General features: G+C 52.6%; 2 protein-coding genes across 11 annotated transcripts in view; one reads left to right on the top strand and one right to left on the bottom strand.

Annotated features, from left to right (window-relative positions):
• Positions 1-12,070, bottom strand: part of ZNF84 (zinc finger protein 84) — a 270,997-nt gene that overhangs the window by 180,269 nt on the left and 78,658 nt on the right. The window lies entirely within an intron of this gene.
• The window catches only part of CHFR (checkpoint with forkhead and ring finger domains), a 34,704-nt gene that overhangs the window by 18,463 nt on the left and 4,171 nt on the right, over positions 1-12,070 (top strand). For 3 of the 10 annotated variants that reach the window (XM_050747766.1, XM_050747765.1, XM_050747763.1), the window contains 7 exons: positions 470-624; positions 884-1,046; positions 3,630-3,772; positions 5,417-5,536; positions 8,831-8,914; positions 9,403-9,473; positions 10,304-10,391. In XM_050747766.1, the coding sequence (XP_050603723.1) occupies positions 470-624; positions 884-1,046; positions 3,630-3,772; positions 5,417-5,536; positions 8,831-8,914; positions 9,403-9,473; positions 10,304-10,391 (824 nt within the window). Of the gene's footprint in view, positions 1-469; positions 625-883; positions 1,047-3,629; positions 3,773-5,416; positions 5,537-8,830; positions 8,915-9,300; positions 9,474-10,303; positions 10,392-12,070 lie in introns of those variants that run through there. The other 7 variants (XM_050747764.1, XM_050747771.1, XM_050747770.1 and 4 more) reach the window with 7 other exon arrangements.

Here is a 12,070-nt window from a genome sequence, read left to right as displayed (position 1 = left end):
GGAACCCTGAGCTGGAGGCTGTGGACCCCACAAGTTTTGGGTGTGTGGGTCGTGTGTGACCCAGTGACCTCTGCAGACAGATGGAAGGAACTGTGCACATTTTAAATGTTCCTTAGCTGGGAAGGTGTATTCAGCACGGAATGAATGCAGGGGCAGCTGAGGAAGGGCCTCCTTGCTTTTCCGTGGGAACTCAAGAGTGAGAACCTTCCAGCTTCTGTTCCAGAAACACTTGGTGTCTCGTTGTTTGTGTTCCTGAAGTCATAATCTCACCTCTGTCCCTCCTGAAAACACAGAGGCCACGTGGCCTCAGATTTCTTTACGTTTACGAAGACTGAGTTAAAGGGTTTTTAGGTTGAACGATGGCTGGGCTCCTGTAGGCCCTTCCGTGGTGGGGCTGCCGTGGACCTTGGTCGAGGGTGGTGGTTGCGTCTGTGGGACTGTCTGGACACTGCTCCTCTCACGCTTTCAGTTTGCAGCCCTGCATGCACACGTTCTGCGCGGCTTGCTACTCGGGCTGGATGGAGCGCTCGTCCCTGTGCCCCACCTGCCGCTGTCCTGTGGAGCGTATCTGTAAAAACCACATCCTCAACAACCTCGTGGAAGCGTACCTCACCCAGCACCCAGGCAAGTGCGGGCGGTCCACCCACCAGCACCCAGGGAAATGAGGGCGGTCCGTCCACCAGCACCCAGGGAAATGAGGGCGGTCCGTCCACCAGCACCCAGGGAAATGAGGGCGGTCCACCCACCAGCACCCAGGGAAATGAGGGCGGTCCACCCAGACCCCTCTTCCACAGCACTGTGCACACAAGCTCCCAGCAGTGTGAGCTGTGTCTGCCTGTTGTGTCTCACTGCTGGCCAATGGCGCTGTGTTCTTTAATTCCAGACAAGAGTCGCAGTGAAGAAGATGTGCAAAGTATGGATGCCAGGAATAAAATCACTCAAGACATGCTGCAGCCCAAAGTTAGGCGGTCTTTTTCTGATGAGGAAGGGAGTTCAGAGGACCTGCTGGAGCTGTCAGACGTTGACAGTGAGTCCTCGGACATTAGGTAAATCATGCCCCTGGCTCAGAGCAGAGTATGGGAGCTGGAGGAGCATCAGAACCAGGACCGAGAGCTCACCACCGGGTGGACAGCGCGGGTCCTGAGTTCCGGTTCTGCCCCTGAGCTCACCACCGGGTGGACAGCATGGGTCCTGAGTTCCGGTTCTGCCCCTGAGCAGCCAAGCTCTTAAATGGCTTCAGCTTGGTTTCTGGTATTGGATAGAATTAGCACCTCCCCTGAGAGGGTGTGGCAGGGACTGGGTGAACACTTACGGGGGTAGTCGGGTAGCCAGCAGAGCGCCAGCCGCAGGCGGCTGCCGGGACATCTGCACCCTTGGCCGACACCCTTCCCTTGGCTTCGACTCGTCATGGGCTGGCATCTCTGGCTGTGACAGAGGGACTTCATTCCATATGTTATTTTTTCCCACATAAGCTCATGTATTCTTTGTAGCTGATCTAGTGACTGTAAAGTCCTGTAGTATAAATTGCAACGTTTATCATTTGTCAGGATGTTATTACGGAAGAGGCCCCATCACCTGGACCAGACAGTCCCGGCCTCAGAGACCTTGTTTATCGGCTGCCATGTAGATGTTTCCTAATGCACAAGTCCAGGGTCTGAATGTTGGGTCAAGGCCATGATATTTAAAAAGACAATGAACACATTAAAAAAACCCCAAAACTTATCTTTGTTTGCTTTTGCCAAGTTTAACATGTGACTGTTAAGCAAAAAGAAGGGAACAAAAACCACTTTAGCGTTAAGATTTTGCTGCATCTTCCCAGCTATTCGTACATGCGTCCTAATCGTTAACAAAATGAAATGTAATATGCTAACAGGTTGCGTTAAGATTTTGCTGCATCTTCCCAGCTATTCGTACATGCGTCCTAATCGTTAACAAAATGAAATGTAATATACTAACAGGTTTTTTTTTTTTTTTGAGACGGAGTTTCGCTCTTGTCGACCAGGCTGAAGTGCAATAGCACGAATTTTATTTATTTATTTATTTATTTATTTATTTATTTATTTTTGAGACGGAGTCTCGCTCTGTCGCCAGGCTGGAGTGCAGTCGTGCGATGTCGGCTCACTGCAACCTCCGCCTCCTGGATTCAAGTGATTCTCCTGCCTCAGCCTCTCGAGTAGCTGGGACAACAGGCGCCTGCCACCACACCCAACTAATTTTTTTGTATTTTTAGTAGAGACAAGGTTTCACCACGTTGGCCAGGATGGCCTCGACCTCCTGACCTCGTGATCTGCCCACCTCGACCTCCCAAAGTGCTGGGATTACAGGCGTGAGAAACAAATGTTTTTATGAAGCTCAGATTCGGCTGCACATACAGCTCGGTAATGTCCCCAGCATTTGAATGGGAAGCACTTGCTGTGCATTTATTTTATTTTATTTTTTTTATTTATTTTTTTTTGAGACGGAGTCTTGCTTTGTCGCCCAGGCTGGAGTGCAGTGGCACCATCTCGGCTCACTGCAGGCTCCGCCTCCTGGGTTCACGCCATTCTCCTGCCTCAGCCTCCAAGTAGCTGGGACTATAGGCGCCACCACCACGCCCAGCTAATTTTTTGTATTTTTAGTAGAGACGGGGTTTCACCATGTTAGCCAGGATGGTCTCCATCTCCTGACCTTGTGATCCGCCCGCCTCGGCCTCCCAAAGTGCTGGGATTACAGGCGTGAGCCACCGCGCCCGGCTCTTGCTGTGCATTTCTTAACGTCCGTGTTTGTGCACACGTGCAGTGACGTCAGCATTTAGACGTGAAGCGGTCGAGTCACAGAGTGACTGGAATTGGACCTGGACAGACGTTTGATAAGTTTGTTATCCCCACACCAATGGGAAAGGGCGCGTCTAGTGCGCTCTACAAGGTCTGCACGAGGGGCGCTTTTTGCCAGTTCAGTAGGGAAAATAGGTAATCTCATTTGCATTTACATTTTTTCCTTATGAAAAAATACGTGTCTTTTCACCGTGCTTTGTTTTTTAATCTGGTCAGGTCTTACCCGCTGGCCTTATTGGCCCCTGGCCTTGGTGTCAGGCGCAGAAAAGCCTTTCAGATGGAGATGAGAGCCTCGTGTATTTTTTTCGACAGGTTCTTTTTTTACAGTTTACATTTTTATCTGCTCGTTTGTGGACGTACAAGGGAAGTGTAGAAAAGACAAGTGATTTGGGGCCTTGCAGGCTCCTGGTGTGACTCCCGGTACCTTGTCCACCATGCTCTACTTTTAACGGGAGAGTAGGCGGCATCCTGAGAAGCATGAGGTGTGTTCGCACGTGCTGGCCTTTGCCCTGCGCTGGTGTCGTCTCCTGGGAGCACACATCAGTGGGGACTGAGTGGCCCCGGGGACGGCGCTCCAAAGCGTGGGGGCTGAGCTGGGGATGTAGAGCGGCACATCCTCGCCCTTCGACTCCTGTTCTGGTCCCATTTCTCTAACACAGTGGTGCTGGGCAGGAAGGGGGCCTGGCCCCTCCCCTCACACCAAGCAGCTGAGCGAGGGTGGAGCTGAGCTGTGACGGCTGTGGATCCGCATTGCACCGGCCCTGCCTGAGAGAGGCTGGGGGCCTGCACACAGCTCGGCCCTGTGCTTCCTTGCAGCCAGCCATACGTTGTGTGCCGGCAGTGTCCTGAGTACAGAAGGCAGGTGGCGCAGCCTCCCCACTGCCCAGCACCCGAGGTTGAGCCAGGAGCCCCGCAGGCCCTGGGGGATGTACCCTCCACGTCCGTCAGCCTCACGACAGGTGAGCCACGCCGCCCTTAGGCCTCAGCCTTCCCGCGAGTCACTTTATGGCTGTGCCCGGTGCTGACGTGCACGTGGCCACACTCTGCCCACCTCCTCTCTGCACCCCTTGCCCCCTTTGGGACCTGGCCTCAGTGGTCTCCCTGCACTCACAGTTTGTTGCTTTTTGTGACTGATTTTGGGTTGGGAAATCAGATAAATAACTGTTGATTCGTAGCCACTCCTGAACACTCCTGGGAATTAACAACCTGACCTTAATACTTGGCTTCTCCCCAGCCACTGCCTCAGGGCAGCTCACATCCCCCAGTGGGTTTGCCAGACCCAAAGTGATGATCGCGTGTCTGTCCCTCAAGTAAGAGGCAGGCTTCTCCTCAGCAGTGGCGATGTCTCCAGAGTTGGCTTAGTGCGAAATGTTTTCCCGTCAGGTGCCTGTTTCCAGCAAGGGGTGTCAGGTGCCATCCAGGAAAGCAGAGGAGAGCTGGGCAGGGGGTGTGGAGGCTGCACTTCTCCGCCCTGCTCACTCCGGACTCATAGAATGGGAAGATGGCCCTTGGGGTCCTGGCCATGGGTCAGGGCTGAGCACATCACGAGGCCGCTGGCCTGGGATGGATGCAGAGCCACATCCTTGTGCTGTGTTCTCAGTGGCTTCTTGTAGAACCCGTGGACAGAACAGACAAAGCAGTGTCCACCTGGACGCCTGTCCACCAGCCTGGGTTTGCCTCCGCCACTCAGCAGCTCCGTTTGGGTCACTGGACAGACTCCTTCCTTTGCATGGTGGGACCAGCGCCTCCCTCTGGGGTCCTGGATCCCTCAGTGGGCACTCGGTGAACCTGGGTGGTGAAATTGCTGTCCTTATGGCCAGCATGTTGACCTCGCAGGGTCTTTCCTGTGTGGGTGGTGAGTGTCCAGGGAACTTGGCCAGGTGGGCTCAGACTTCTGCTGCCGCATCAATTGGTCTTGTGCAACTAGCCTGTTCTTTGTTGATTTGAGAGATGGCTGTTCTCTCACCTGAGCGGACATTGAACACAAAACTTGTTTTATTCTATGTCATAGGTTCTATGGGGCTATCCTCCTTTTATAGGAAATAGTAGAAAACCTTCAACAGATCGGCCGGGCGTGGTGGCTCATACCTGTAATCCCAGCACTTTGGGAGGCCGAGGCAGGCGGATCACGAGGTCAGGAGATCGAGACCATCCTGGCTACCACGGTGAAATCCCATCTCTACTAAAAATACAGAAAAATTAGCCGGGCGAGGTGGCGGGTGCCTGTAGTCCCAGCTACTCGGGAGGCTGAGGCAGGAGAATGGCATGAACCTGGGAGGTGGAGCTTGCAGTGAGCTGAGATCACGCCACTGCACTCCAGCCTGAGTGACAGAGCAAGACTCTGTCTAAAAAAAAAAAAAAAAAAAACCTTCAACAGGTCTTTGAAATCTTGCTCTAGTCGCTAAACCAGTCATTATTGTTAATCCGTTTGGACTCCCCGAGTTTGGGTGGCAGAAGGTCCCTGGTGGTTTAGCGGGGTAGGTCTATGTCTTCCCCGGCTATCGCAGGTGCACCTCCTCACTGTGCTTCCGGGCGGCGTCTCTAACCTGCTGTCTTTCTGCCCTGGGTCCCACGTGCTCCCGCTGAATGTGCGTGTGCTTCAGCAGTCCAGGATTACGTGTGCCCTCTGCAAGGAAGCCACGCCCTGTGCACCTGCTGCTTCCAGCCCATGCCCGACCGGAGAGCGGAGCGCGAGCAGGACCCACGTGTCGCCCCTCAGCAGTGTGAGTGCCCGTGCCACGGAACGCAGGCGGGCTCCCTCTGTCCTTCGGGGCTCAGGTTTCAAAATGGTGTTGGCCTTAGGGTACCCCATGAAGTAAGGATGCCATTTCTTTTTTTCCATCTGTGTGATCAGTTGTCCCCACGTGACCATATTGAATAATCCATCTTTTCCCACCAGCTAGTTGCACTGCCCCTTCACAGGCCACACATCTCCATCCAGCAGGGGCTTGGCCTGGATCTGTGTCCATCTCCTGCCAGCACTGTGGTTGCTTTTTAATGTGTCACTGTTAAACCTCCTAGATGAATTCTGATGCTTTAATATACAACTCTAGGGCCGGGCGCGGTGGCTGAAGCCTGTAATCCCAGCACTTTGGGAGGCCGAGACGGGTGGATCACGAGGTCAGGAGATCGAGACCATCCTGGCTAACACGGTGAAACCCCGTCTCTACTAAAAAGTACAAAAAACTAGCCGGGCAAGGTGGCGGGCGCCTGTAGTCCCAGCTACTCCGGAGGCTGAGGCAGGAGAATGGCGTGAACCCGGGAGGCGGAGCTTGCAGTGAGCCAAGATCCGGCCACTGCACTCCAGCCTGGGCAACAGAGCAAGACTCCGTCTCCAAAAAAAAAAAAAAAAATACAACTCTGGCCAGGCACAGTGGCTAACGCCTGTAATCCCAGCACTTTGGGAGGCCAAGGTAGATGGATTTTCTGTGTCCAGGAGTTTCAGACCAGCCTGGGCAACATGGTGAAACCCCATCTCTACAAAAATTACAAAAATTAGCCAGACATGATGGTGTACACCTGTAATCCCAGCTACTCGGGAGACTGAGGCCAGAGGATGGCTTGAGTCCGAGAGGAGGTTGCAGTGAGCTGAGATCGTGCCACTGTACTCCAGCCTTGGCAACAGAGGGAAATCCTGTCTCAAAACAAAACAAATATATATATGCACGCACATACAGTTCTTACTGTTAAAAACGGAGCTTGTCCTTTATTTCATGTCTGTTTTAATTTATTCCTGCAGAAATGTCTGTTTATGTCCTTTGCCTTTTTTTTAAATGACTTCCTAATTTGTCAGAGCTCCTTATATGCTGCTGAGCACCACAGTTGACTCCTGCCACAGGCACCTGTGCTGCTGTGTGCACCGAGCCCTGCGTGAGCAGCGCGGCCGCAGCACCGGTTCTGTCTGGATTGGCTTAAAATGTTCTAGGCACTCAGGAAACCAAACAGGTTACTTCTGGGGGCTGTACCCTGAGACTGGGCTTGGCAGGGGTGGGGCCCGGCCTGCAGCGTTGGGACACACCCGGCGAGGTGACCTGGACGGTCCCTGCCTCGGGTCGTCCACGGCAGGCACTGGCCGCTGCTGATGCTGCTTGCGGGAGGGCAGGTGAGAAGCCACAGAGAATAGCTCGCCCCGTGCCTAACACACATGGTGGGCAGCAGATGGCAGCTCGGGCCAGCTTTTCCCCAGGAACCCAAGCTCTCGACTCTAATTTCATAGATAATGCTTCGTATACAGAGGCATTTATGAAGTGGCCGTAGGCGTTAGAAGACTTAAGGACTCAACCCAAGGCCGGGCGCGGTGGCTCAAGCCTGTAATCCCAGCACTTTGGGAGGCCGAGGCGGGCGGATCACGAGGTCAGGAGATCGAGACCATCCTGGCTAACACGGTGAAACCCCGTCTCTACTAAAAATACAAAAAGAAATTAGCTGGGCGTGGTGGCGGGCGCCTGTAGTCCCAGCTACTCGGGAGGCTGAGGCAGGAGAATGGCGTGAACCCGGGAGGTGGAGCTTGCAGTGAGCCGAGATCGCGCCACTGCACTCCAGTCTGGGCGACAGAGCCAGACTCCGTCTCAAAAAAAAAAAAAAAAAAAAAAAGGACTCAACCCTGTGAGAATTTTAGCGAGGGTTTAACTAATATTATATTTTAGGGATTTCCATTGTATAGAATATCAGACAATTAAAAATAATTTCCTGTGGGAGGCTGAGGCAGGCGGATCACGAGGTCAGGAGATCGAGACCATCCTGGCTAACATAGTGAAATCCCATCTCTACTAAAAATACAAAAAATTAGCCAGGTGTGGTGGTGGGCAACTGTAGTCCCAGCTACTCGGGAGGCTGATGCAGGAGAATGGCGTGAACCTGGGAGGCGGAGCTTGCAGTGAGCCGAGATTGTGCCATTGCACTCCAGCCTGGGCGACAGAGTGAGACTCTGTCTCAAAAAATAAATAACGTCTACAAAACCAAGGTGACGGCATGAAAAAATACCTAGGTAGAAAAAGGCCACCTAGACTGGGTGCAGGGGCTCACGCCTGTAATCCCAGCACTTTGGGAGGCTGAGGTGGGTGGATCACCTGAGGTCAGGAGTTTGAGACCAGCCTGACAAACACGGTGAGACCCCGTTTCTACTAAAAATGCAAAAATTAGCCAGTTGTGGTGGGCACCTGTAATCCTAGCTACTGGGGAGGCTGAGGCAGGAGAATCGCTTGAACCCAGGAGGCAGAGGTTGCAGTGAGCCGAGATTGCACCACTGCACTCCAGCCTAGGCCACAGAGCGAGACTGTCTCAAAATAAAATAAAATTTAAAAAGTATGTGCAGTTGGGGGCAAACATGTTGCATGTTCAGAGCTACAAGGAAACCCATCGAAGCTGTGTTAGGGGGATGGAGAAGGTGAGATTTTTTTCTTTCGTGGCTCTCACTGTTTTCCTGGGATGAGCATGTGGTGTTCAGTGTAAGAAACGATATGGGTCTGGGGCCGGGTGCTATGCCTCATGCCCGTAATACTAGCACTTTGAGAGGCTGAGGTGGGAGGATCACTTGAAGCCAAGAGTTTGAAAGCACCCTGGTCAACATAGTGAGACCCTGTCTCTACAAAAATAAAAAACAAATTAGCCGGGTATGGTGGCATGCACCTGTAGTCCTAGCTACTTGGGAGACTGAGGTGGGTGGATCCCTTGAGGCCAGGAGGCGGAGGTTGCAGTGAGCTGATTGTGCCACTGTGCTCCAGCCTGGGCAACAGAGCGAGACACCATCTCTAAAAAATAAAAAAACAGAAAACGTGAGCCTGGCCTTTTTTCAGGGCTACAACTCCCCGTCGTCACAGTCCTGGGATGTGGCCCTGCCCCGAGTTCCATGAGACTCCTCCTGAACAATGTTTCCAAATCGAGTTGAGCTCCTGAGCCTGGTGCTGATGAATTGTGTCAGAGATAGGACTCAGCACTGGGTGTGGGTAACGAGTGCCTCTCTCTACAGGTGCCATCTGCCTGCAGCCTTGCGGGTAACGAGTGTCCTCTCTCCACAGGTGCCGTCTGCCTGCAGCCTTTCTGCCATCTGTACTGGGGCTGCACCCGCAGCGGCTGCTTCGGCTGCCTGGCCCCGTTCTGTGGTAATACCGGCTCTTCGGGCCCCAGTTGCTTTGACCTTTGCATGTTCTCTTGGTGAACTTGAGGGCAGGGGATGGTGGGGTCCATAGCCTGATGTTTACAGGGGTGAGGCCACGGTTGGTCATGTCATCAGATGGTGACATTTTCCTGCTGATCTGCAGAGGTGTGTCAGATTCGTGTTGGCTGAAAATCAAGCCTTAATGGAAGGATGAGGGGACATACTCCCAGGACGGAATCCTTGCTGCAGGGTTCTGGTGTCACGATACCAGACTAGGTGCTGGGGTGACTCGAGAGCTGATCTTTTTAAGGAGGGAGTGGAATGGAAATCATTTCTACTTGTCCTGTGTTTAAAATTGAGTTTTATCACTGAACTTCTTATTCCTTCTAGAATCTGTAATGAAAAGAAATGTGTTTATCCTCAGTGTGGGGCAGACAGTGCTTTCCTGCGACGTCTTTATAAACAGGTAACGTTGCACCTTCATCTCGGCAGAGCTCAACCTGGGTGACAAGTGTCTGGACGGCGTGCTGAACAACAACAGCTACGAGTCGGACATCCTGAAGGTACTGACCCGCCGCGGGCTGGGGAGCCGGGAGCCGCGTTTTCTCGCTAGTGCAGCCAGCTGGTTCTCTGCATTCCATTGGTGTTTATCTGTTTTTCCCGCATTCCAAAAATAGGTGTTTCCTTTTTGTGCCTCCTGCCACGGATCCATAGGAGCCGCCTCCCACAGCTCTCGGGAGGAACTTGGAAGTGCTGCCCGGGACCAGGGCGTTTTCTCTGGTCCCTTTCTCTTCCGGCCATTTGCTTTCCCGCATCTAGGAAGCTACCTCGGCTTCTGGGTTTCTGTGTGTAACGTGCGCATCTGCCCTCTTGCCGAGAGCACACACAGTGGTGGGGCCTTGACGCTTGCCACAGACACACCTGGCAGGTGCCCGCTCAGCCCCACACTCTGCTTTGATGCCCACAGAAGGAGCTCAACAGCTCGTGTGTGTTTAAAGGGCACGGAAAACAGATGTGCCCAGTCCTCAGCTTTTCTTGTCAAACAGACTGGGCTCGTTGTGGAGCTGTGTGCACCGTGGCCAGGCTTTCGTGTCTCATTCACACCTGGGCTGTGAGGGTCTTGGCAGAACTTTTGAGGGCCTCTGATAACTCCTACGCTGGAAGGTCAGAAGTGAGCCTTCCTTTTGGGACTTCCAGGAGGCTCCTGGACAAGACTTCTCGTGCCGCAGGCTGTGAACGTGCAGCCCTCTGCAAATGCCACTCGTAAGGGGCTGAGCTTCGGCTTTCTGCACCTTCAGGGATCTTTTATGAAATTGTTTTCTATCTCATTATTTCAGCGTTTCTTCCTCTAAACGAATATTGCTTATTCCTCTTTTTTTTTTTTGCGTCACAGAATTACCTGGCAACCAGAGGTCTGACGTGGAAAAACATGTTGACCGAGAGCCTCGTGGCTCTCCAGCGAGGAGTGTTCCTGCTGTCTGGTGAGCTCTTCTCTTGCCTCCTGCTCTAGGGTGCGTGTGACTTTCCAGGGCTGCACCTGCCCGTCTGCTCTCCCAGTGACAACTCTGACCTTCACCCATCCTGGAAGAGAAGAAAAACGATCCTGATGCTTTCGGGTTGTTTTTTGTTTGTTTTTTGAGATGGAGTTTCGCTCTTGTTGCCCAGGCTGGAGTGCAGGGGCGTGATCTCAGCTCACCGCCACCTGTGCCTCCTGGGTTCAAGCGATTCTCCTGCCTCAGCCTCCTGAGTAGCTGGGATTACAGGCGCGCACCACCATACCCGGCTAATTTTATTTTATTTATTTATTTATTTTTTTGAGATGGAGTCTTGCTCTGTCGCTCAGGCTGGAGTGCAGTGGCCAGATCTCAGCTCACTGCAAGCTCCGCCTCCCGGGTTTAGGCCATTCTCCTACCTCAGCCTCCCGAGTAGCTGGGACTACAGGCGCCCGCCAACCCGCCCGGCTAGTTTTTTTTTTTTTTGCATTTTTTAGTAGAGACGGGGTTTCGCTGTGTTAGCCAGGATGGTCTCAATCTCCTGACCTCGTGATCCGCCCGTCTCGGCCTCTCAAAGTGCTGGGATTACAGGCTTGAGCCACCGCGCCCGGCCCGATATCTTTGTGAATTAAGGGTATAGCACGTTTTGATTTGTGTTGCAAATGTTTCCGCTATAGTACTAGCTCACTTTTGTTGTATTTATTTTCATTTTGAGGTTTGAATTGTTGTCAAGTGTACAAATCCTTCCTCTGTGCAATTTGGTGTTCCAAGACATACTTAGAAATAGCTAATTTTCTCATTTTATTCTTAGTAATTTTTTGGGAGTTTTAATATTTAAATTTTATATCCACGTGGGGCCAGGTGCGGTGGCTCATACCTGTAATCCCAGCATTTTGGGATGCTGAGGCAGGCAGATCGCCTGAGGTCAGGAGGTCGAGACCAGCCTGGCCAACGTGGTGAAACCCCAACTCTACTGAAAAAATACAAACATTAGCTGGGCGCGGTGGCGCATGCCTGTAGTCCCAGTTACTCGGGGGGCTGAGGCAGGAGGATCAGTTGAACCCAGGAGGCGGAGGTTGCAGTGAGCCGAGACTGCACCACTGCACTCTAGCCTGGGCAACAGAGCGAGACTTGGTCTCAAAAAAAAATAAATAAATAAAATAAATGTTATATCCATGTGGGATTATTTTGCTGTAAGAAAATAAATTGGTAGGACTGGGTGCGGTGGCTCACGCCTATAATCTCAGCACTTTGGGAGGCTGAGGCGGGTGGATCACAAGGTCAGGAGATCGAGACCATCCTGGCTAACACAGTGAAACCCCGTCTCTACTAAAAACAAAAAAAAATTAGCCGGGCATGGTGGCGAGTGCCTGTGGTCCCAGCTACTCGGGAGGCTGAGGCAGGAGAATGGCGTGAACCTGGGAGGCGGAGCTTGCAGTAAGCCGAGATCGCGCCACTGCACTCCAGCCTGAGCGACAGAGCGAGACTCTGTCTCAAAAAAAAGAAAGGAAAAAATTGCTGTCTAGGTTGACTTTGTTCTTGTTTTCTGATGGTGTAGCCCGTTGTCTTCACCCCAATTATGGTCAGCGCGTTAGTTTCCCGCTGCTGTGGTCTGTGTGTGCTGCTGTGGGGAAGGTGGCGTTGCTGGGTAACTGGCTGTGTCTGCA

Source organism: Macaca thibetana, chromosome 11, assembly GCF_024542745.1.
Source record: "Macaca thibetana thibetana isolate TM-01 chromosome 11, ASM2454274v1, whole genome shotgun sequence".
NCBI lineage: Eukaryota > Metazoa > Chordata > Mammalia > Primates > Cercopithecidae > Macaca > Macaca thibetana.
This window is presented reverse-complemented; position numbering and strand designations above follow the sequence as displayed.